Genomic DNA, 25,058 nt, shown 5'->3' with positions numbered 1-25,058 from the left:
ATTAAGAGCAGTAGGGCTTTTCTCTGCTGGGGTGGAGGGGCGGTGAGTGCACACACCATGACCTCAGCCTGTGACGACGGTGAGACCATGTAAAACATCTACGCTCATGTAAAGATCTGTAAGAGGCTAATCATCTCATTGCTGCACAAGTGCCGCAATACACAAACATGTGAGGTGTTTGCTCCCTGAAGGTTTAGATAATCACAACTACATGTGCAGCAAGTAATATTCTTGTCTTAATCAAACCAAAATAATTCCAAGACTTCAGTGGCGTTCGTCCCTACAGTGTGTGCAAACGCATTCTGTCACCACATTGATGTTAGTACAAGTACATGCACCATGACAAACACGCACAACACACAGAAACGCATGCAGTCATGTTCAGGTCATTACACTCCAACATGACTGATGTAAACACAGTCCAGGTGACATCTGTGCAGCCTTTGCGTGGAGAATGTTAAGCTCGTTTTAAGCATTGCGTTACTTAAACTCTCGTTAAGGCTTTATTTGTGAACTGTGATTTTAAACACATAGTTACTGTTGTTGTTTTTGTTTTTACTCTCAGCTTTAACTGTGTTTAAAGCAAAATTACTTAGCTGGAATATTTTCATATTGGCGATTTGGTTCAAATATGTGTTGCAGTTGTTTTCTGTGCACTTTATTGTTAAGGTGTAAAATTAAATCCTGAACCAAACGATGGAGAAATTCCTGCAACCATGTTTTACAAAAGAATTTTGCTTTTGTAATATAGATTGCTTACGTATCGGTAGACCGTGCATTGTGTGTTCTTGCAGTCCACGTACTCGCAGTGTGCATTCATACATGTAACCCTGAAGAATAAAGCAAACCGATGTGCAATTGCTGTAGAAGTCAGTGAACCATAAGAGACACAAACACACACACACACACACACACACACACAGACGACTCACAAACAACACTGTGAAATATAACCCTGTACAACGTGTCCCATGGTGCCCACAGATTCACATTACACAACACTGACTACAACATACCACACACTCTGCAGAGATGCTGGAGCAATACGCCACATATTGCAGATGGGTATAGCTTCTCATTCCTCGGGCCTCACTGCACTCGAGCACCAGCTGTGTGGAGGGAGAGTTTTGGAGACGTACAGTTTGTGTATGGTGCGTGCAGTCGTGTGTATGTGAACATGTGGAAGGCCGGGCATGGAGTGCTTCAAAGGGTTTTGTTTGTGCATCTAAAATTGAATGGTGATGCAAGGCTGCTAAAGAATGTAATGTGTGTAGTGAAGGAAATCAAATGTGTCTGTGTGCGTGTCTGTGGTTAGAACGGGGCATGCCGCGGACTGATTAATGAGCTCACGCTGTCGTACACACGTTCTGCACGGGGGGGTTCAAGTAAACCCAGCGCCTGCCACGACTGCACTCATTTGTTATATAGAGTGATTCAGAGGAAATTATCAATCCTTCGCAGTCTAAAATGACAGGAACATCCTTACTGGAAGGCACTGCAATGCTAGAATTATCCCATCCAGTTATTATCAAGCCAAGCAGACGAATAGAACTGAAATGGCAAATTACCCTCTGCTTCATTTATCCTGCAGTGAGCACACCACTCAATGGTGTTTCCATAGGAACATGGTGTTACTTTGAGCTCCACGAGCTGTGCAATGCTCTCTATGTTCCTGTCTGTTTTTTTTTTTTTTGTGCTTATCTTTTCTGTTCAGTTTCCTCTCCTCAAATCAGTCACTCCACACAGATCAAGGAAGAAAGACAGAGAGAGACAGACAGAGAGAGAGAGACAGGGGTTTGAAAATTAAATCAACGGGGCCGTTTAACCACCACTTGTGTTTTCTGATTTTTGTTCGCCGTATCTCAAAGCCCGCTCCGGTCTTATCAGCCTGACATCGCTGTTCTTCAAGATGTCTTTTTATTAGAGCCTGCGGGCGCCAATTTCCTACAGCCACTGTGCCATTTCTTTTCTACGACCCGCGTTCACTGTATCTGCATCCTCCTGATCTGTATCAGCTGAAATATCACAGCCATTACTTCCAAACATGCTGGCGGACAGAGAAGGAGTGTGTGTGTGTGTGTGTCAGAAAGACTGCAGAGTCGCTGAAAATCTATGTAAGAGTCAGCAGCAACAGTTCTCTACTTTTACGACAGGGATTTAAAGCAACGTTTCCCCTTCGGTTGCACATTTCCACGTCTTAAGGACAAGCTTTCTTTTCGCGTAGCAAGTAGAAATGCTACCAAGAGAGGGAAGTTTTAAGTTTTGTGCAGTGGATGTGGGGGGAAAAATATATATATATATTGACTGGATTATGAGAAAGGAAAGGAGACAGATCAAAGCAAAAGAGGAGGGATAGAAGTAATGGAGAGAGCTGAGCAGATATGTGGTTGTGTATGACAAAACACCAGACTGAAAAGGAAAGAGATGAGGGGAGAGAGGGAGAGAGAGAGAGACGAGGATCTCTTGTAAAAGTGTCGGGGTTGATTTGCAGCAGCGTCCTTGCAACCTCCCCTCTACCTGACTGGATGTTTTATGCGCGTTGCAGAATCAGAAAAAGGAGGCAGGCTTATAATACAGCTGACAGAAGTCTTTTTATGGTGGATGGGCAGAGATGGGAGGGAGGAAGGGAGGGACGGGGTGTAATAAAGCTGAGTGCATCTCTCCTGGAATGGAGCTACGTCGATTGGGAGGGGGCAGAAGAGAGAAGGAAGGCTGGTGAAGTACTACAATTATCAGTGAGCGTAAGTGCATGTGTGTAGCATGCACCGCGTGTCCAGATGTGTGCGTCCGCGTGTATGAGAGGGAGGCGGTTTGCTCAGATCTGCCGCTGACGTCACCGTTTTGAACAATCACTCAGCTTGTTCGGTGTAAGAGGTACCAGCTCTCCATAAGGCGAGCAGAAAATGGAGCCCTCAGCACCACGCCAGCCCAACGACACCCAATTATTCCAGGTTATTTTCTCCGTGGTGCAGCGAAGCGTGCAACGAGTCATTGAATTGATCCAGAGCCGGTGAAGCGCCCCGCCACGCAGAATGAATACTTACTGATGAGATATTATGTAGTTTGTTGAAATGACACTTTATTATTCTGCCAGGAGTGGAAAGACTTTATTCATGTCTTCTCATAGTATACATTTCTCCGCCAACGATTTTTAGCCCAGTTTAGAGAAAGTCAGTTACAGGTGAGCCTAATTGCATAATTTAACACCACTGGCTAATGTTTTAATTCACTTGTCATCAACAGTATTTGCAACTGGTGTTGACAGGTGCATAGATGCAACCATCCATTTTCCAAGCAGCTTATTCTCTGCACGTTCACTGGTTGCAAAACTGCAAAAGCACAGCACACACACTAATGCATAAAACACGTGTACATACAAATCTCTTCTTTCTCCTATTTGCAAAACCAAAAACGGCACATTAGACCCCAGGAGGGAGTCACACAGCCTGATTAATCAGCTTGATAAACCTCCCTTTCGTCTGCTCCATCTCTCTGTAACTTCCAGTTTTAACACAACTGAATTCATTTTTGTTTTTTATTCAAATGTTTTTGTCTCTGTCGTAAACACATGTTCTATTTTAGGATACTCTCAGGTGTATTCAGAGTTATTCTGAGCTTATACTGGCTCATTCATACCCTTTCTCTCCGCTGATCAATGAGCACAGTGAAATAAAAAATATTTGTTACTTAAGACATACAGCTAAATGATGCCAGCTGTGGACTCTGTGAGGATACAGGGAAGGTATAGTATTTAAAACGATCACAGAGAAGCTCTAAACATGCACCGTCCGTCTGACTTATTCAGAAGAAGTGAGAGATAAATACCAGAATAATGAGGGGACTAACTTCCTTTGCTTCTCAGGATACAAGTTCTTGAGACTCGTGTAAGTCTAAGGCTTGCATTAAGCTCAAGTTATTTTTGCTTAAAAAAATCACACTGAACGAGAAAAAATAAATAGATCTGCAGCATTTTCTCACATTACGCCTCCATTTTAACAAATCTAGCAATCCTCACAAGAAACGCAACCCCCAGCACGTCCTGTTTTTATTTTTATTTTTACCAAGCGTGCACTTAGGAAAGGGTAATCTCCATAGGAAGCCTTTCAAATCACACTAATCTGCTACTACACCGTGAGCTTACTAAGTAAATCGATCAAGGCCCACAGCCTCACAATCTTCGCTTGGGTGGCAGAATTAGAACAAAGGAGTCACTAAATTAAAAATAAATAAATAACAAATGCAGATTTCCCTCTGCACGCTGCGAACAGAGCATTTTGTTTGGGGAATATTAGATATAAGTCAGTCTGTTAAAGAAAATCTGACCAGCCTCTGTTCTGTCAGTCCCTCAGGATCTGTTGAAAGGTTGAAGGGACAGTTTATTTCCTGATGCTGACAGTGATGGTTTAATATGAAGTTGAGATAAGAGTTATGACGGAGCCAAAGTAACACACGATCCTCAGAAACAGAATGATTAGTGCAGGGAATACAGCTAAGTTGAAAGGTGTAAACATTGAGTGTGACCTTTTTCTCCTTTATTTCACACAGACCTCATCGCCCTCGTCTCAGAACTGGCTCGAGAGTCGTCCCTATTCCTCGCGCATCCTGAAACAACCCCTCCTAAGATGGACGGGGGTGCATTAAAATTACACGTCCCAGTGGAGCGCTGATGTACCAAGCAGAAACCCCACAGCCATACATCAACAGAGGACTTTGATTTCTTCATTATCGCGTCCTGCAGCAACAACAGAGGAGCAGGCATGTTGGCAGGCCTGCTGACCTGCGGACATGCGCCATAGGATTCTATTTCTGGAGCCTCATTGCTTTTACAGATTAACTGCCCTCAAATATGGCCCCAATCCATTCATTGCGCCACTAGTTTGACTGTTGCCCGAGGTTGTGTATTTTCAAGCTTCAAAATGCCCCACTGTGTGTCAATCCAGTCATCTGAGGAGTCCCTGCCTTTGGCCTCTTTTTGAAAGCAGTTTTTTTTTTTTCTCCAGACTCCTGCCGAGGAACAAACACTTTTCATGACAGCCTGGAAGGCTTTTTTTGTATTTCTTGTTTACAGTTATTTGTCACATCGTAACTCACTGGCCATCTTCATCCTGAACAGCTGAAGGGAAAGATTGACACCTAAAGCTTTCCCAACCAAATCGCTTCTGCTTAGATTAAGACTAGAGACTTTCCCTGATGTGTTTTCAGTTTCCTGTCTGCGGCTAATCAACGACCATTATTATCAGAACTGACGCTTTCATATTGAATTAAAGCAAAAGCCAGCATTAGCACATTTTTGAATACTGCAACACTCTGTCATGTGAAATGGAAGACGTGGAATAAAGCGATCAAAACGTTAAAGAGTCCCACATCTTACAGTTTGCAGGAGTAAACTACTGTTGGATATTATACTCGTCGCCATAAACCTGGCATGTATTGCTGACCTCTAGACAAAGCTCTATAATAAGAGGAAAATTAAAGAATAAGATTAAAGATGGATTATCACTGAAACACTAAAGCCAGCAGAACAGCTGCTTTTGTATAAACCCATTGGACACTCTTTAGAGAGGCGCTCTGCTGACAGATTTGAAGATTAAATTTGGCTGTTGATGTGGTGGCCTCTTGTGTGGCTGGTATTAAAAGCGAGGGATGGAGAATCTGGATGAGCTGGAGCACCCTCTTCTGGGAGAAAGCCTCAACAACAGCCGGGCACCGGGGCCGGGGCAGGGACCCGGGACTGGACAGGCCCCAGGCGGGCTGTTCAAGAGCATCCTGGTCAAGTGTGAGGAGGACAGAGCGTACCCTCCGATAGCATGGAGGAGCTATTGTGGACATCCTCCTGAGTTCCAGCAGCAGCAGCTGCTCGACCCTTGCTCCTTACCTCACACACTGGAGTCCTTTTATCCAGCGGCCCCGATCTGGGGCCACACGGACTCTCTGCTCAGCAAAGACTATATAGAGACCACCTTTGTGGACATTCGGCCTGGCTCAACACTGGAGAGGAAGCTGCTGGCTGAGACTCAGGACTTCCACAATGTGTCCTACAGCATGGATGATGAAGACGACCTGCTTCCTGACTCTGACGTAAGACAAGGAAGATTTTTTTCTTGTTTACTGGCTGCAGAGCTATTTGAAATACCCAAAGTAAAATCAAGCTTTAAGTAAAATAATGACAAATGCATGGCAGCACATTCCCTTGCAGATGTTCATTTAGAATGAGCAGTAACCCTTATATAGTGCTGACAGGAAGGATTATTTTCTCAACGTTTTATCGATAAAATGTCAAAAATAGTAGAAAATGTCCAGCCACACAGAGAATGTTTGGCATTATTGAACGTTGGACTAATTGTTTCATCTCTACATCCCATCAGATTAATCTGATAATCCTATTTCTACCACATCCTCTTAGTTGCTCTGGAAAGTTTTCGAGTAAAAGTAAGAGACCTTCACATTCTCAGTTCTTCCCGAAGAGGCGCTTAAAATAGACGTATGAGCAAAGCATTTTTGGGCAGGCAGAAATTGAATGCTTACTGTCAAAATGCCAGATTACGTAAAGCCGCTCTCCTTCAGAGCAGGTAATGACACTACAGTAGTGAAGGGGGACGACAGCTCTATTTCATAGATCACTAGGCAAAGCCCGTCTTGAGTGAAAATGCAAATTAGACACGAGACTCACGCTGGCCATGTGATGTTTTGTGAGTCAACATAAGAATGCAAATAGCGTAAATGTCACAAGTAACTAAAGGTTGTTTAAATTGTTGAACAGCGTCGCCCTGCAAGGTCAAATTAAAAGCGCTAATTACCAGCTGGGAACTAGAAGGCTGAGGCTGCTTTACGATTATTACTCTGATTAAGGATGATTACAATCAACAGCAGCTGGCTGCCGCAAAGTTTAGGTTAAGAGTTTGCTCCACAAGGACAAAAGGAGAGCACATGAAAACACAGGGTTGTTTAAAGCTCGCTCTGAATGCCGGCTGTAGTGCAGCGATGCAGAGTCACAGGCCTGTGGGAATAAAACCTTGCAGTGACCTCAAAGAGGCACAACACGACATCGCCTCCTTTGTTTCACTTCAGATGTTTAGCATGAAATCAAACCGGCGCCCCAAAACTCAGCCGCTGCTTCGGGATGGATTTTCTCTGTGCAGCAGATCGATATTATGTGAGGGCAGGAGAGACGACCTCGGGGGTGTCCCATCCTGATTGACTTTACGTACGAGTGAATTGATTTCCTTGATTCATGTCGTTACGAGAACCGCTTTACGTCAACAAAAAGGCTTCAGGACCAATCCTGTCCTAACATCAGAGAGTATTATTTTACAGAACATCGACGTGCAATGAATGTCCCAGAAGCTATTAAATGACTGTCTTTATTGTAGAGGGGAGTTTGCTGCTGGTGTATGAAGGGGCCGTTAACAAAGCGTCTTTTGGAAGTGGAGAACTATTTTATGCATATAATAAAATAAGCAGGGTAACAGGACGGGGTCATAGTGAGAGAGGAAGTCAGATTGAATATGCAGCTGTTTCAAAAAGATGCATGAGTCATGAATTGCTCGCGGTCAGCAGAGATAGTGCATATCCAGACTAACCCCATTCAGTCACATTATCTTTCAGGCACCAGCAAAGTTTTCCGTTTGTTGCGGAGGACGCGAACACAACACAACAAAAAAAGCAGATTTTCCATGCTCCCATAAACACTGACTTAACGTCGGAGCGGGTTATCTAAAACGTTTACTGCAACGTTTGAAATTAATATGCGCCGCTGAAACTATTTTTGTCTAAAGGGTCAGTTCAGTTAAATTATAAAAAATATGTTTCTGTTTCTATCTTTGTTGTGGTATCTAGCTGTGCACATAGTTCAGTGAGCAGCGCTGCAAAATCAAGAGCAATGAGGTAGTACAAAGGTGCAGAAAACGTGCTCACTGGGCTCAAAGAACTTGCAAAAATTTGATTAACCCTTTTTCTTTCTCAAAAAAACTCTACAAGTTTTGGATATACCATGACCTGAATATCGAAGAACCTTCAGAGACAAAATGAGATTAAAATATGTCTCCATACATGCAGAATATATACAGTACGTCTTTCCAGAAGCGGCGTCTCGTTTCTCTGAATAACCTATAAATCATGCTGAAGTGGAGTTTCTTTGAAAGCTGATCCCAGTCTCATTTGTGAAATATTCAGAAGAATGGGGACAATTTTATAAAATATACTTTGTGAAATATTGATGTTCAAACATTTAAATGTCATTTTAAATTGCTGGAAAATTAAATTATGTATTCTCAAAGACAAATATCTGAAAACCAAATCTGCAAGCGGACCGTTTTTTTTCTTTTTTTCTTCCACGTGTCTTACCAAACCCTCTAACCTGAACTCAACCTAAGTTCACTCTGTTTGAATCCCAGGACTCGTCCATTGATGACTTTAGTGATACAGACAGTGAGAGCAACTTCCCTCTGATGATCCCTCAGGACTACCTGGGTCTGGCCTTTTTCTCCATGCTCTGCTGCTTCTGGCCCCTGGGCATCGCTGCCTTCTACCTTTCACAGAAGGTACACACACACACACACACACACACACACACACACACTCAATCCTGAACTGACAAGATACAACCTGGCATGGTAGTTCACAGATGAGGGTGGGTTATAACCCTCTGTAGAGTGTGTGTAGACTAACCACAGGTCCGGGGCAGTGAGTGCTGTACAAGCGAAGACACTATGGAATAAAGTTGCGTGACAAACTGACTGCACATAACTTTGGATTATGAAAGAGCACAGATTGAAAATATAGTAAAACACCTGTAACACTCTGGCATGGCAATCTGGCATTATTCAGATTGATTGGATCTTAATAAGATTGACATTTATGATTCATTCATTCATTCTTTTTCTGTAACCGCTTGTCCTATGGAGGGTTGCGGGGGGGGCTGGAGCCTATTCCAGCTGCCATTCACACTCACACCTACAGCCAAGTTAGAATCACCAGTTAACCTAACCAGCATGTCTTTGGACGGTGGGAGGAAGCTGGAGTACCTGGAGAGAACCCACGCAGACACAGGGAGAACATGCAAACTCCCCACAGAAAGATCCCAGTCGATAGATGGTTTCAAAACCCAGACCCTTCTTGGTGTGAGGCATCAGTGCTAACCACCACGCCACTGTGCCGTCCTACATTTATTATGTGCCGCCTTAAATTAAACTAGTATGTCTGTGTGCATTGTTAATCTCAGTTATTGATTAAACAGTTAAAACTAGTCTCCTCTTTAAGGCATACACTGCTCGCTACCATCACTCTGACCTTGAGCTGAACACCACTGCTCTACAAGACTAAAGACTTAATTAGAACAGACACCAAAGAACATAAAAGTGTTTTTCTATTAAAATTCAAAGACAAAGTCGGTGAAAACACGGAGCGAGTCCGTTAAAAGCAGCCACCGTTACAGTGGCAGTGTAAAAAAAAAAGAAAAAAAAAAGCCCCGAACGACTCTATCGCTGGTCACCAGAGGCCCCTGTTTTATTTAGGCATCCTTCCAGCGGTGCAGAGAGGGGGGAAAAGAAATCCCATTAACACTTTTGCAAAGCTAACTGGCAGCAAGAAGCAAAGGCTTCTTGATCAAATCAATGAGCTTCGTTAAGGTTTAATTAGAGACATAACAAGAAACCTCAAGGTGATGGATTTCCAATATTGTTGAGTGCTACCTAAAAGAGGGGTCAGAGTCAAAGGCAAGGACTAGGGGACGGAAGGAAGGAAGGAAGGAAGGAAGGAAGGAAGGAAGGGAGGGAAAGTGATGAATGAGTCACAAATGCCGGGTGTGATTCAGAGATGCAACATAATACGAGCTTAGCGTGTGATGGGAATGAGTGGAAGAGCAAAGTGTGTGCCGGGGGGGAGGACATCAACAAACGATGACAAATTCCCTTCTATTTTTTCCCCTCTAATCCTTATCTTACTGTCTTCTCTCCTCTCCGTTTTCCCCCCAGACCAACAAGGCTTCGGCTCAGGGGGATTTTCAAGGTGCCAACGCAGCGTCTCGCCAGGCTCTGTGGCTCTCAGTGCTCTCCATCGTGTTTGGGATCATAACGTACATCTGCGCCATCGCCGCGTTGATCTCCTACCTGTCCGGAAAGCCGCCGTAAGGGCGACTCTTTCACGGGGACGCAAAAAAGACAGACCTCTCGCACATTTCCACGAGCATCAACACACGCCAACATGTCACCTGTAAAATGTGAAATAATCGCAGTCTTATTGTTTGTCGCCTCGTCTGACGTCACGTTTCATCCACACCGAGCTGGAGAGGCGGAGATTGAACTGTGAAAGTTTGTGTTAAAGGGGAACTACTGTTTTTTACAACCTGGACGTTATTTCTGGCATAAAATACGGTAGTTTACTCACCCATATAACTTTTGCGTAATTCGAATTCCTTCGGGAGACATTTTGATCTGCGTATATCCATGTAGTGGGAGTGACTGGGGCACTGAAACAGGTAAACAAGCCGACTGTCACGGGTGTGTGCAGCGCTCAGAGACGACATCATCCAGGTCAGAAGACATGATAACAGCTAACTCCGGACTCAACGGGGAATAGCACTAGCGTACAATAACAAAATATTGGTGAAATGAACGAGTAATGTGTTATTTAGAGGCTGCTTTTCGGTGCCCCAGTCACTCCCACTATATGGATATACGCTGATCTAAATATCTCCCGTAGGAATACGAATTAGACCAAAGTTATATGGGTGAGTTAACGACCGTATTTTATGCCATAAATAAGGTCCAGGTTGTAAAAAAAACAGTAGTTCCCCTTTAAGGTCATTTTAATTGGATTAGGACGTACATCAGCTCATTAAACGTGTCTCACACCCAATGAAAAATAACTGAAAAAGATGTAAACACTTAGTCTATATGTGTCATATATCATATGAAAACTTCCTTTAAATAAGATAAGTTATTGAAGTAAAAAAAAACAACAAGTGCAGATATTCCCACAGCATTAAATGTCACTGTCACTGTGGATGAATAATGAGAATCAGAGAGAGAAGAGATGCAGCCCCGTCTGCCTGGGAGGAGCTAAGTGGAGGGCAGCATACGGCGATGGAGTCTGCAGATTTACGAGAAGGTCGCGGCAAGGACGCGGCAGCAGATAAATCCTGATGGACTTCACCGCGGGAGGGCCCGAGCCCGCTCATGTCACTTGAGGGGGTGAAAGCCGGTGTGGGGGCATTACGTTTTAAAACACATTTCAAGCCAGGAGCAATATTCCTTCAGAGAATTCCCCAGAATTCCTCGCTTTGCACCTCTGGCTGAAGCAAAGTGAAGCGCCCACGGTGGGGGGGGGGGGGGGGGGGGGGCCTGCACATGTACATCCACACGCCCACCCCCTGATTTCACAGTGTCGCTCATTGTTTACCTGCAGAAAAAGAGACTGCTTTCGCTTTGTTTATGCCACGTTGAATAAGAATCTTTCTGTTGAAATCCACACAAAAAATAAATAACTAAAAGAGAAATACATAGAGTGCCATTACATAAGGAAATACATTTAAGACTGTGATGTGGAACACAGGCTCTAGGTATAGACATAAACAGCTTCTATATATATTTACAGCGCTAAGAGATGATGACATAGACAGAGGGCTGCGAGGAAAAGTGCCAAAAATATGGAAGATACTCTTAAGGGTGATGTTTTTATGAGCTGTTCCAATAATAGAAGCAACCAGGCTGTTCTCTCCTCCACAAAGGAAGAGAAATCCTTCAGGAACCTGCCTCTCGCAGTATGACTAACTTAAAATAATGTTATTTTAAAAACACAAGAGGATTAAAACAGTCTCCTGACATGTTCAGCGCTCGGCCATGTGAGGCATGAGTAAGCGACGTCTCCGTTTGGGCCGGGACAGAAACCTGCACGGCGAGTTTGCTTTATACAAACCGGCTCCCAACTTTGATCACTCCCTTCATTTTGAAAAAACAACATTTGGTTCTCAAGATCTGCTTTGATGAAAGAACAAACCCTCTGGCCGATGTTGGTTTAAGCAAAAATGTCCCATTAAGAAAACAATAGATAAATAACGACGGGACGTTGGCGTTTTCTATTGAGAGGGATTCATTTTACAGAGGTCACGGCTGAAATGAATTACCTTGTTTTCTGTAATCCCAGTGTTGCACCGAGACCAAGCTGATCATAGACTAAGGTCACTATACTGTATGTGGTGTATGTAGACACACCTCCGGTACCTCAGTGTCCAACCCTCGTCAGCTATCACTGTTAACGTGCACACGCGGCTGCACCGCACCGTCCTGACAATCCTCAACCGCCGTCTGTCTGTCTCCACTGGACATTAGAAAAATAAATATATAAATAAAAGACCTTTTGTTGTCACAGCTGAGTCACCACAGCCCGGGGTGGTTTCTATGGGAGCATTTCACGAGGATGAGCTCTGGTCTTTGTCTCACTTTGTGTCACTCGTATAAATTAAAACCGTCATGTGAGTCAGTAAAAGGTGGAGGTTCGTGATGAACGAGGTTTATTAATAAACATTTCTGTATCAAATGTAAATATTAAAGTGAAGGAAAATCAATGAATCCCAATAAATGCACTTCTTTGACATTCATTTATCCTCCTTTCATTTTAAACACAGACTCACTTGTATTCACTGTTTAAGACAAAGGACTAGGAGAACAAAAGATGCTTCTTCATCAGAGCGTCTTGGAGTACCGCCGCCTCACGGAGTCTCTGTAGAACTGGAAGATTTTCTCTGACGCCTTCTGACTGGCGGCTATACACTGCTGCAGCTGTAGAGGAAGAAAAACATCTGTGGCATCACTACAGATAATTAACACGAGACCAGGAACAGCTCCCTGACTGAACGACGACGACGTAGCGCTCACGAGATAAAACACAGCAGAATCTGACTAGTGTTTCTGAACATGATGCTCATTTATCGACTGACCTCGTGAACTGAAAACGATCCTTTGGTTGAGGACATCATCACTCTGCGTTCGGTGCTGTCAATCGCAAATGTCATCAAAGCTCGACTTTCCTTGGGAGAGAAAACAGGACGAGGAGGAGTTAGGAAATTCTACGTTATTTGAAGTTTCCTCCCAAAACAGAACTGTGGAGTAAAACAAGTTTTCAGAAGAGTGAGATTTACAGTTTTCTGACTCAAAGGAGGAAATTATTTGGTGGTGGTGAATGAGTTAAGTAGCAACTGGGCTTGCAGAGGACTAAATATATGATATAAGAACATGGCAGACCCCTAGTGTGTATTCATTAAACTTAAACTGTTGCTTGAGCTTCAGGTTTACCTTCTCTTGAGCCGCAGTGGGGTCTGTGACGATCTGACCATCCGTGTCGATGGCGCAGGTCACTCCACAGAAGAGGCAACTCATGGGCAACCCTGCATCCATGAGAGCCATGCAGGCCGCGTTCAAAGAGCAGGACAAGAGCTGAGGAGCAGGTAAGGAAGGAGAACATGTGCGCGGCGACAGCAAAACCTGAATTTCAAAGCACATGTACAGCAGCAGGGAGTTCCCCTGAAGGATACTGAACCGTCATCGTGCAGCACCTGAAGAATGAGAGTGAGCGAGGAGCGGGGATGAAGCGATAGCAGCAGAGAGGCCTCGCAGGTTTCTCGCACGCACTGTTCTTGTGATCGCTCCCGCACGCCTAGACAAACAAATAAAGGCTTGATGCAGAAGACTGGAAACAGCTGGCTCACTTACTCCACCTTGTGTTGTGTTGTGTCATGGCAGCATGGTACATTTTCAACCTCCCAAACATATTATGTAATTATAAAGGTTGTTACTTTCATTTTGAGGCGTCAATGCAACGACAATGCAGGATCCCGATTGATTTTTGTTGCGATTTTTATTCTTCTTATGCTTTATCTTATTCTGTTTAGCTAAAAGTGTCTGCCCAGGACAAACTGCAAAGGCCAAAGGCATCAAAGTTGGGAACTTGGTAGAAGTCCTAGCATTCCACTTTACCAAGGTGTAAATAAACAAGCCTGCAGCTAGGTGGCGCTATAATAGGCCAATTTACGTTTTGGCTCATATCTCGAGAACCGTGTGCCCTAGAAACAAAATTCTTTCTCCCTCTGATTCCTTACATAGCCCTGGTTCTAATGGACTAGGCCACGCCCATTTCCGCCTGCCATTTTTTTCCGCCATTTTGAAAAAATTGCACCTCAAAGCAAAATCAACTCCTCCTAGCCCGTTTATCCAATTTTCACCAAAGTTGGCATATGTCATCTATGGACAAAGATAATGAAAAGTTCTCAAAAGAACTTTAGCAGTGTTACTGACTACAAAGTTAATGGCTAATTAATTTTAGGGGTAGGTTCAATAAGCATATGCTTCATCCTACTCCTTTTCGGACATGTTGGGTTCACATTATTATTTTTGTTTTGACTATTCTTATTGGATTTGTTTGTTTTCAGTTTACTTTATGTTACCCGCACATGTTCGAAATAAACTAAACTAAAAACTAAACTACTGCGTGGCACAGTATAACTCCAAAGCTAATATTTTGTGAAGTATATACCCACACTCTCTAGGGGACGCTACAAAAGCAACATTTCAATATCTCAAAAACAGCAATAGCTAACTTCATAAAATGTGGCATACACAATCTGTAACACATTGCTTAGACGGCCATCAAGTTGCGCGACATTACGTCTACAGGGGGCGCCACATTTAATATGAAGTTAAGGCCTATAACTTTTGAAGTGTTCACCCAATCCTTATGAAACTTAGCAGCCTTCATTATAATATGCTTGTGTACAATCATGCCAAGTTTCGTGAAATTCGGCCTGGAGGGGGCGCTACACCGACTACATTTATTTAGCCTGATTTGTTTTTTTTATACACAACGTTGGGAAAGCATGCTAATATCACATCAGATTCCCAGAAAGACAAATAATGAATGATTTTTATTCTTACTTGGATAACAACTTACTTGGCAGTCCCACTTTGGGCTGGATCAACACCTCCACAGTTGCCCGATCATAGATTTCCTTGCTGACTTTGACCTCAGCTGGTCCGTACACTCCTGCCATCACACTCGTGTCTCCTTCAGACAACAACAGAAGATGAATTTATGCGACATATTAATCCAGGAGAGGAAATGGTGACTTCCCCCCCAGAGCACAAGGGGAATCCAGACAACAACAGATAGGTGGAGAGGCCGAGTACAAAGTGTAGGAACTAATGAACAGCTGGTCTGCTTATATTCTCGAGGTGATAATAGTGGAGCATCGTATGATCATATGCTAACATTATTGTGGTAATTTCTACAGGTGGCATCATTCTAAGAGCATTTAGATTCAATGTTTAGGCTGCGGCTGTGACTGTTAGATGAGCTGAGCGCCATGTAGCCTCCTGTAAGTCTAATTTAAAAGGCGGATAGAAGCTAATAAAGCGTCCGGGTCGCTGTTGTTACCCTGGACGAACGATGCCGAGCCATCCGGTCGAGACAGCAAGCTCTGCTCACAACCAAACTCTCTTAAGGAATAATTCGAAGAACCACAGACTTCCATCATGCTGCTAACACGATATACAAGTAGTTTGTCGCATATTGGTGACGTCAGGCCCTTTTCCGCCCTTTTTAGCACCTATATATATATATCTATATATATCAATGGTTAGCACAGGGTCGTGAATATGATGATTAACGTATTGACAAATAACTGACAAATTTACAGGCTAACTCTTAATAATTCGTGCTTCGTAAATACAAGACAACGGTGAACGATAACCGTGATTTATATCCGATTTCCGGTTGCTTTTGACATTATATTTTGAAAGAATTAACCGGAAGTGTGACACAGCTAGTCTTAATAGCGGCGATTTGACAAATTCAACTAGTTGCAGTTTCCAATATGACCACCAGATGGCAGTATAAGAAATGAATACACGCTGGTAAACCTTGGTCTCGTCATTTTTTTATCTCCTTTATCACCGTGCAGATTCTTGATAGCTTTAATTTAATACGACTATGCTGGCTCTGATTTACTTCCGGTTAATACTTTCAAAATATAGTGATTATATAGTGTTTAGTGTTGACTTGATGAATTCAATCTGTTGTAGTTCTTCAATGTGACCGCTAGATGGTAGTAAAGATTTAAATACACCGGTCAGCTGTCGTCTCGTTGTTTTCTTCTACAATTTTTTTCCAAAACATATTAATTTATTTAATATAATTTTTTTTTTTAACTAAAGTAGTTTGAAAGAGAAGGAAGAAGACAGCATTATGATTATCTCATCTTATTTTCCTCATTGACAAAAATGTTTGATGAATTTAACGTTGCAGTTCCAGCTTTCGCCGCTGGAGGGCATCAAATACTCGTGATTGCAAATTCACTTTTCGACCAACATCATCAGCTAGCATCTAATGCTCCAAGCAAGCGCCCGGACGAAGTCATTAAAAAGACATTTAACTCTTACAATTAAGCTACTTCGTGCTAACTACTTTAACATTGCCGAATTAACGGTTGCGTTTGTTCCTAGCTTTGTTTTGAAAGCGCTTACCGGAAGTGCAGATATGATCTCATGACTGCGCTGATTGCGTTGACGATTACTAATTTAATTATTAATTGCAGTTGCTCGATTTGACCACAAGATGGCGCTTGACAGAATAGCAGCATTACAACCAGATAAACATTAAAATAGAGGTCAAATTTAAGTTAAAGTACAAACCTTGAGTTGTGTGGACTTCACAACGCTGATAACACGTCCTGTCATCCTGTCTCAAAGCACGACTGACAATCGTTTCTGTAAACTGATACACGCTGAGTCTTTCAGTGGATGGAACATTTCTTCTTAACTAAGCAATGTGGAAAATGCTATCGGGTGAAAACGCGTTTGACGACAACAGCGTCCAAGTTTTATTGACAAATCAAGCACGATAGAACCGGAAGTGATCTTCTTTACCTTTAAAACAAACATTTTATTATGGTTTATAGTGAAAATAAATCACTTTACAGCCGGATGACAATGCGCACTTTGACAGATAACAAAGACAATAAATGCATCTTTAATGCATTATGTTAAAAATTAAAACACAGTTATACAGAATACAATGCTTCACGCCTGACTCCTGTATTTTATTTTGAAGGCCTGGCCGGATGTTGTGATTGTTGTCGCTAACTTTGTTGTGGTTGTTTCTAGCCCACATTTCGGCCTTGAGAGTGTGTTTGTGGATGGGAGCAGGCGTGATTAAACTTTTGTTGTAAGCTGAACTCGTCGCAGAGGTCTTGCATATTTAATTCAGCTGTGACACGCTAAGTTAGCAGTGCCGGCTAACGACTGCGGACAGGCCAGATGGCTGCTGTGAGCAGTATGAGCAAAATGTATGGGCTATGTTTCCATGCTGTTCGCCAGACGGCAGGACTGAAAACATCGCGGCTGCTTCCACACAGAGCCTTCAGAGTCAGTGTAAGTCAAACGCGGATGCATTGTTTTGATAGATCGATAAATGACATGAAAGGTCGCTTTAGCCAAAGGATACCGCGGAGGTTATTAGAAGACGTGGCCTTAAAAACAGCACAGCTCATTTAAATTATATATATATATATATATATGTTAAAGTTCCCAGGTTATGTTACATGCTCAAATATAAATAAGTATAAAAATAATGTTGAAAGTAGTTTTATTTGAGAGGGTTGCAGGTCTCCATCAAGGATACAAGTACGCGTTGCTTGGTTCCAGTTATCGCGATAGGTTGTGAGCTAGCTGGTTAAGCTAACAACCTTGTTTAGATTAGCGTCATTTTATACAAACATCTCCAAAGCAGACGTGCGAAGTAAAACCGTAAATTATGAATATATATTCTGAGGTTTTAATCAGTTGTGTGACTGGCCGTAGTTCGTCTTGTGTCTGTTGTTTTGACTCTGAAGGTGCCGGACTAGCTAGCCGTCCAGCTAACGGTTTAGCTAGCTGCCTTCCTATTGGTCGAGCAAAGGGGCGTGAGGCGGAAGCGATCTCTGAATTCAACAACAGATAGAAATATATTTAAATAAGTTTAATCACAACAAGGTGGAGACCAAAAGAAAGACAAAGCCAGCTTTTGTTTGATTGAAATAATATTTTAATTTTGAAGGAAATGATAACTCATTAAAAATAGTGTCGTATCCATATTTACATTTTACATTCCTAAAATCTTTCTCGCCATAACTGCAGCGTTACAGTGTGATAAGGACGTTTTATTAATAATGGAAATTATTAAACTCCTGTAGTCACCCTATACTGCAAAAATAGAATAAAAATAAACACGCACGCTTAAATTCTCTCAATTCCTGAGTGTGTAAATGCCAGTGGCACTAGAAAAAGACTGACAGCTCTAGGGATAGCCTGAAATATATCAATACTGTTTTCAAAGAAGGAAGTTCCAGCTTTTCCGTTAGCACCTAGCTCGTAAAGATAATTGTGTTTCATTTTTAACTGCCGTGACCTGTTCTCATTATCAAAATGCTGCACTGTGTACCATTGAAAACAGTGTTGGTGTGGAATTAACACCCCGTCATCCTGTTTAATGCTAAAACAAGTTAAATTACAGACAGTCTCAACTGTGATGGCAGGTTATTAAAACAGGAAATGTGACTCTATTTCTGTAGAATCACTTCTTCTAGTGTGACATTTTGATTGCAGTCCCCATTCACTTCAATCAGAGTAGGATTTTTGGATTCTATCATCAAGAGAATGATTAATACTCTTTTTTTTTTGCCTCAGCTCCAGTGATGTTATTAATAAATTATGCTTGTTGCATTCAATCTTTCAGGCTGTGCACCAGCAGCAGCCCTTTGACTCGACACTGGAAAAACCACAGTTCCCTGGAGCCTCGGCCGAGTTTGTGGATCAGCTGGAGTTCATCCAGCCCAATGTGATCTCTGGGATCCCAGTGTACCGGGTCATGGACAGACAGGGCAACATCATCAACCCCTCTCAAGACCCTCAGGTACAGTCAGCCTACCTGTGCTCCTGGTCATTAAAAGCACCACTATGGCCTTTTGCATCTAACAACAATCTTGTGTTTGTCTTCCCTGTTCAGCTCTCCAAAGAGACAGTTCTGAACTTTTATCAGAAGATGACTCTGTTGAACACAATGGACCGCATTCTGTATGAGTCTCAGAGACAGGTATGTTTTTCCTCTTTTCCATTTCCTGGTTCAACCGAGGAACAGCTGGAGAGAGATTTAAAGCAGTGATTGTTTGTTTATGTACAGGGCCGAATCTCCTTCTACATGACTAATTACGGTGAGGAGGGGACACATATTGGCAGTGCCGCCGCACTCGACCCGAACGACATTGTTTTTGGTCAATACAGAGAAGCTGGTAAGGATCAGACTTCATGTGGTGTTACAGTATTACCTTCTGAGACAAGCTTTGTATGAACTTTTGTTAGACGGTTTTAGTTGTACATGTGTGCTGGTGCTTGCTGTGGCACGACTGATGGTATTTGAATTAAACAAAATGCCTGATTGTTAGTTAATCATGTCACATGTCTACAACACACCCATGTCAAGCTGCATCAGCTCTTCAATCCGTCAGTTTTTATGTGAAGACATAGAAATCAGGACAATTGTACAATGTCTAATATCGTTTTATTTTTTTCACAAAAGAAAATTGAACAAATAGTCAAAGTAGAGCTTAACCCACCCAACACCTGTCTTGCCTCTTATACGTTTCAGGCCAGTTACACTACAGTCTGAAATATTATGTCCATATTATGTCCCTGTCTATATATCTGGCTAACTGCTGTCTCAACCTCTGAGCTCCCCTCTACCACTGCTTCACCCTCCAACAGTTTGGATCACGCCTCATATCCCCACTGCATGTTTATTAACTGTAATGGTCATTGGTTGTCCTGCTTCCCTTGTCTTGTGAGAAATAATGTAATAATGCCTCTGCGACCCTACAGGAGTGCTGATGTATCGTGGTTTCCCTCTGGATCTGTTCATGGCTCAGTGTTACGCCAACGCCGATGACCTCGGGAAGGGCCGTCAGATGCCCGTCCACTACGGCTCCAGAGACCTGAACTTTGTCACCATCTCGTCTCCGCTGGCCACTCAGATTCCTCAGGGTGAGCTGCCCGCCTATGTGTGAACTTCTCCGGTCTTTGAGGATTTGCATACACGTGTAAATCTGTATTCACGTCTGTGTCTGATCCAGCGGCCGGAGCTGCGTACGCGGCGAAGAGAGAAAACAACAACCGTGCTGTAATCTGTTACTTTGGAGAGGGAGCGGCCAGCGAAGGGGACGCACACGCCGGCTTTAACTTCTCCGCCACACTCGAGTGCCCGCTGATATTCTTCTGTAGGAACAACGGCTACGCCATCTCTACCCCCACCAATGAGCAGTACAGGGGAGACGGCATTGGTGAGCTTGACTACACTCTTCTGTTATATCGGCTTTGACATCAACAGCTGCCGTTATAAATATGCCTTTCATTCTTTTCTTAACCAGCTGCCCGTGGTCCAGGCTATGGTATGCTGTCCATTCGTGTTGACGGTAACGATGTGTTTGCTGTGTACAATGCTACGAAGGAAGCACGGCGCAGGGCTGTGGCTGAGAACCAGCCCTTCCTCATTGAGGCCATGACCTACAGGTGAGATGGCATTTGATTGATTTCTAACTATTTCAGACAGATGACACATAAGGTAACATTTAGGATGACTGTTCATCATCCTGATCAATTTTAGACAAAACGTGCTCACCCTCAACTAAAACATTTCTGTTCATTCACCAGAATTGGCCACCACAGCACAAGTGACGACAGCTCAGCATACCGTTCAGTGGACGAGGTGAACTACTGGGACAAGCAGGACCATCCCATCTCCAGGCTGAGACATTACATGATAGCCCGCGACTGGTGGACCGAGGACGATGAGAGGAGCTGGCGGAAGCAGTCCCGCAAGACGGTGATGGAGGCGTTTGAGAAGGCGGAGAGGCGCCTGAAGCCAAATCCGGAAATGCTGTTCACCGATGTGTACCACGAAATGACGCCCAACCTGAACAAGCAGAGAGAGTCCATGTGGAGGCATGTGCAGCAGTACAAGGAGCACTACCCGCTCGACCTGTACGACAAATAACTCCACCGCTGCACAATCGGGATGGAACGAGTTGTGATTTGGTGATCAAATGCGGTGATGGGTTACGACCGACACTGGGATTACACTGTTGCACACCTTTATAACTGTATTCATAAAACTGTAGTTTTGATGTGTCATATTTTTCCGCACAACAGAGAGAGAGAAACATTCTGCTTTCAAAAATACTCTAAGTACTTCATGCCTCTGGGTTTGGTGCCTTACGTTATAGATTTACTGTCAGTAGTAAAGCTGCTCAATTAATGCAAGATTCACACATGGATTTCAGGCTCTTCACTGAGTGCAGCTGAATGAAAATAAACATGCGGCTCGAGCAATAAACGGTGGAAGTTTACTAAAAGTTGTTTCCTCTAACGGTCGTCTATTCAACTGGTTTCCTTTTGTGTAGTTGAGGTGACGGATGTAACGTGTGTTAAGGAACTTTCCTAGTATATGCTTTTTCATACTTGCACCCATATCTTTAAAGGGTTGGTATGCTATAATTGTGTTAAACACTTTCCTAAATCCCAGAACTGTACACCCACCTGACTCATGTTCTGAGTGGTACTTTGTGGAAAAAATAAACTGAAATGAAATTATCAGTGTCGTGATTGATTCATTTTATTTCAATTTAATAGTAAAATTTCTAACCTGCCCTATAATACATTAAAACAGTGTTTAGCCTGACTGACAGGTAAATTTTAAAGGCTTAAATGATGCAGAAACAATGCTACGTGATTTGTCTTCCTTGATGATAACTTCCTGAAATCGCTTGCTGCGTTTCTGAGTCCTTGCCGGGTTGTAATGTAGACAGCCAAAAACCCTCACTATTCCTCCCGCTGCATGTCAGTGTAAGGGAAAATGACAGAAACAAATAAGGCTATTCCTTGTGCCAGCAGTCAGTATTTGCAGTTCGCCAGTCCAGTGTCCAGTTCAACAAGTCAAAAAGGAGCTCTGAATCCCTTTCCACAGCTTCTTCAATTGCCGCGGCGAGCGCCGATGAATTAGAATAAGACTCTTATGTACGCACAGATTCTCACGATCTTTCTCATTGATGTCAAAGGTCTTAAATCCATCATGCGCCTCTGGAGAAACCCCCAGAGCTTTAAAGCACATCCCAATGTAGACGTCATCAATGGGGAAAAAAGGAATGACATGAGCAAGTGAATATAGGGGCTGCAACAGCGTTCCAGACATAACAAAGCCCCCTCCACCTGCATAACCAGGGTATGGGCCGTCATAGAAGCTCAGAGGGATGTAGTACTTGTTGTTTGGGTCCCTGAGTGGACTTGCTTCCTTTATGACATGTCCAACGTACAGCTTAGATGCTTTGGACGGCTCCAGAGACTGCAGATAGCTGAGCAATGCATGTGTGTTGACAAATACATCATCATCCCCACTGAAGATAAAGGAGACATTCGGACAGCTTTTCAGTATCCATTGGAGAAGCATGTTCATTTTGAGCGTCAGGTTCAACAGGGATTCCTCAAAGTCCCACTGCAAGAGGTCTCCAAAGTGTTTTGCTTCAAATGACACCAGCGAGCTGAGATCAGGGTCTTCCGGTTTTGAGTTGCCCAGGAGGAACACCAGGCGCACTCGTAGACCGTTTTGATACACCCCCTCTTGTCCCCACGTCTCCCGGACCACCTGTCTCCGTTCAAAGTGTTTAGGAGTTGACTTGATCGCAAAAAGCAGAAATGTGTCGGTGTGTCCTTTCCCTTTGCCAGAGGTACACTTGTTTGGTTGATGGATCAGGACCGGAGGGGTCCTGCAGTTCATGCCCTGCACAAAAGTCTGAAACAAGACAGGGTAGGAGGTAAAATCATGCATGTTTGTTTCCAGAAGATCTTGATTTGTCTCTCTGCAGTCAGACCAACGGGTGTCATGTCTGGAGGGCCTTTCCCCGCTGTCCAGACTCTTTAGGTGTGTGTACAGCAGACGGTTCCAGTATGCTGCACTCTGAGGGATGGTCTTTCTGAAGCCGCTAGAAACAGACACATTGGCGACATCCTTATGAGGCATGGTGAAGACCTCCTCCTGTTTGGGAGACTGAGTTTTTATTTCAGTGTCATTGAACTGGACGGTGGGTTGCTTCAGGACGTTCGCTGGCGTTGCCATGTCGTTGTAGGCCGTCACTTGACTCTGCTCAAGGTGCAGAGTCGAGTAGAAAAAGACCAGAGATAGTGTAACAACGAGGAGCATACCGATGAAGGTTCGAATACGTCTCATTTAGGTAACTAAATTCAGCTGTGTTGTTCAAACAATAGATCGTCTAGCAGGGGAGGTGATTGGTGTGTTATCTTCAGGTTACACAGACTCTGCATGCAGGAGACACACTGGTCGAGCCTGTCAACAGGAAATATGCAGATGAGACAGGACACTATAATGTAAATGAACACGTCTCAACTTTACAGCCTTGCCCAATCTACTGTAGATAGAAATTGATTACCAACTACAATTTACTGTAAATGATATCGCTAGATGCCCCTTTTATTTTGTCAAACTTTAAGGATTTTATTTTGTTCATTTTAACTGAATAAATGGATTTGATAAAAACACAAATTAAAGGGGAACTACTGTCTTTTACAATCTGGCATAAAATACGATTGTTTACTCAGCCATATAACTTTTGTGTAATCTGTAGTCGTTGGGGAGATATTTACATCTGTGACACCTCTGCATAACACACTATCCGCCGCGAAACTTGTTCATTTCACAATTATTTCACTGCTGTGGTTCGTCCTCAACCTCAGAATCAGAAAAATATTCAGCCATGTTGCAAAAAACTAGCAGTAGCAAATTACAGGTAAACAAGCCGACCGTCGCAGGTGCGCGCGGCGCTCAGAGATGACATCATCCAGGTCAGAAGACATCATCCGGGGTCTGTAGGTCAATCTACAGACCCCGGATGATGATAACAGGTAACTCTGGACTCAACGGCGAATAGCACCAGTGTACGGTAACAAAATATTGGTGAAATTAATGAGTTTTGTTGCAGATAATGCGTTATTTAGAGGCTGCGTTTCGGTGCCCCAGTCACTCCCACTATATGGATATATGCGGATATAAATATCTTCCGAACGACTTCAAATGACACCAAAGTTATATGGGTGAGTAAACGATCGTATTTTATGCCAGAAATAAGGTCAAGGTTGTAAAAAAGCCGTAGTTCACCTTTAAGGTGTATTGAGGTGTGATAGTTTTTTCCCTCATCAATGTCATGATTTTAACAGATTAAATGGACATTATATAGTATGTGAACAATATCAAATAACGTGATTTAAAAGGGATTTATAACGCTGAGTTCTTGGTGGGTAACCCTGTTCTTTTACTGAATAATTTTCTTTAATCATCATACAGATCCTGCATCCCACATACAAGATGTACGAGGATAATGAAATACACATTTTATATCATAATTAAAAGTGTCCTGTTTTCCTGTTGGGCAATCATCCTCCCGGAAATGTGAGTTATATGTGAGATATAATGTAAATCATTTAAGGTTGGTGAGTCAACAGTCATTCAAACCCCGACCTTCAGTACTTATGGATCTGTTTGATGGAAAAAAAGCAACAGGTGCTTTTCAAATAAGCCGCCGGTTATGTGACTGGGAATAAAGGTAGCTGTACTCCATAGGGATGACTTTACACAGAACACACTCTCTGGTGTTTAATTAGAAGATACGCAACTTAGTACAAATAACAAGGGCCAAACGTCCTTGGGGAGTTGACTGATTAAACAGTGCACCAGGAAGCTAAGATCACACCTGAGGTCTATGAATTCAACAACAAAACAAATACATGGATGTTCCCACATAACTTAATGCGCCTTTGCTGTGTTGTTAGGTAATTTAATCGTGCTGTTCGGATTGATTTATGTGTGACTCAATTAAAATTTGATAAAAGTGCTCAGGCTTAACGAACAGTGAGTTACAGAAACACCTGTGTGGCAGCTGAGACATTTTATCTGGACTTTAAACGAGTCAAGGCAAA

General features: G+C 43.0%; 4 protein-coding genes across 5 annotated transcripts; 2 read left to right on the top strand and 2 right to left on the bottom strand.

The window, feature by feature from the left end:
• The first annotated feature begins 5,557 nt into the window (after positions 1 to 5,557).
• On the top strand, positions 5,558 to 10,156 carry tmem91 (transmembrane protein 91). The gene is made up of 3 exons (XM_084559620.1): positions 5,558 to 6,078; positions 8,394 to 8,540; positions 9,972 to 10,156. Exons 1-3 carry the CDS (start codon positions 5,644 to 5,646, stop codon positions 10,125 to 10,127), a joined length of 738 nt encoding a protein of 245 aa, XP_084415746.1. The 5' UTR covers positions 5,558 to 5,643; the 3' UTR covers positions 10,128 to 10,156.
• A 1,982-nt stretch (positions 10,157 to 12,138) lies between these two features.
• Positions 12,139 to 16,923, bottom strand: exosc5 (exosome component 5). 2 transcript variants are annotated; one of them, XM_084558547.1, is made up of 6 exons: positions 15,424 to 15,597; positions 14,941 to 15,054; positions 13,529 to 13,650; positions 13,290 to 13,430; positions 12,935 to 13,024; positions 12,139 to 12,776 (listed from the first exon to the last, which is right to left on the bottom strand). In XM_084558547.1, the coding sequence occupies exons 1-6, from the start codon at positions 15,521 to 15,523 to the stop codon at positions 12,681 to 12,683; spliced, it is 663 nt and encodes a 220-aa protein (XP_084414673.1). In that variant the 5' UTR covers positions 15,524 to 15,597; the 3' UTR covers positions 12,139 to 12,680. The 2 variants fall into 2 exon arrangements, with proteins under 2 accessions (XP_084414673.1, XP_084414674.1); XM_084558548.1 differs by lacking the exon at positions 15,424 to 15,597 and adding an exon at positions 16,680 to 16,923 and having other exon boundaries at positions 12,140 to 12,776.
• A 189-nt stretch (positions 16,924 to 17,112) lies between these two features.
• bckdha (branched chain keto acid dehydrogenase E1 subunit alpha) lies at positions 17,113 to 21,665 on the top strand. Its single transcript, XM_084558309.1, has 8 exons — positions 17,113 to 17,417; positions 18,760 to 18,936; positions 19,030 to 19,116; positions 19,204 to 19,312; positions 19,899 to 20,060; positions 20,150 to 20,356; positions 20,444 to 20,585; positions 20,727 to 21,665. Exons 1-8 carry the CDS (start codon positions 17,304 to 17,306, stop codon positions 21,067 to 21,069), a joined length of 1,341 nt encoding a protein of 446 aa, XP_084414435.1. The 5' UTR covers positions 17,113 to 17,303; the 3' UTR covers positions 21,070 to 21,665.
• A 60-nt stretch (positions 21,666 to 21,725) lies between these two features.
• On the bottom strand, positions 21,726 to 23,211 carry b3gnt2l (UDP-GlcNAc:betaGal beta-1,3-N-acetylglucosaminyltransferase 2, like). Its single transcript, XM_084558310.1, has one exon. The coding sequence runs from the start codon at positions 23,182 to 23,184 to the stop codon at positions 22,000 to 22,002; it is 1,185 nt and encodes a 394-aa protein (XP_084414436.1). The 5' UTR covers positions 23,185 to 23,211; the 3' UTR covers positions 21,726 to 21,999.
• Between the last annotated feature and the right edge of the window lie 1,847 nt (positions 23,212 to 25,058).

Source organism: Chelon labrosus, assembly GCF_963514085.1.
Source record: "Chelon labrosus genome assembly, chromosome: 13".
NCBI classification, from domain to species: domain Eukaryota; kingdom Metazoa; phylum Chordata; class Actinopteri; order Mugiliformes; family Mugilidae; genus Chelon; species Chelon labrosus.
This window is presented reverse-complemented; position numbering and strand designations above follow the sequence as displayed.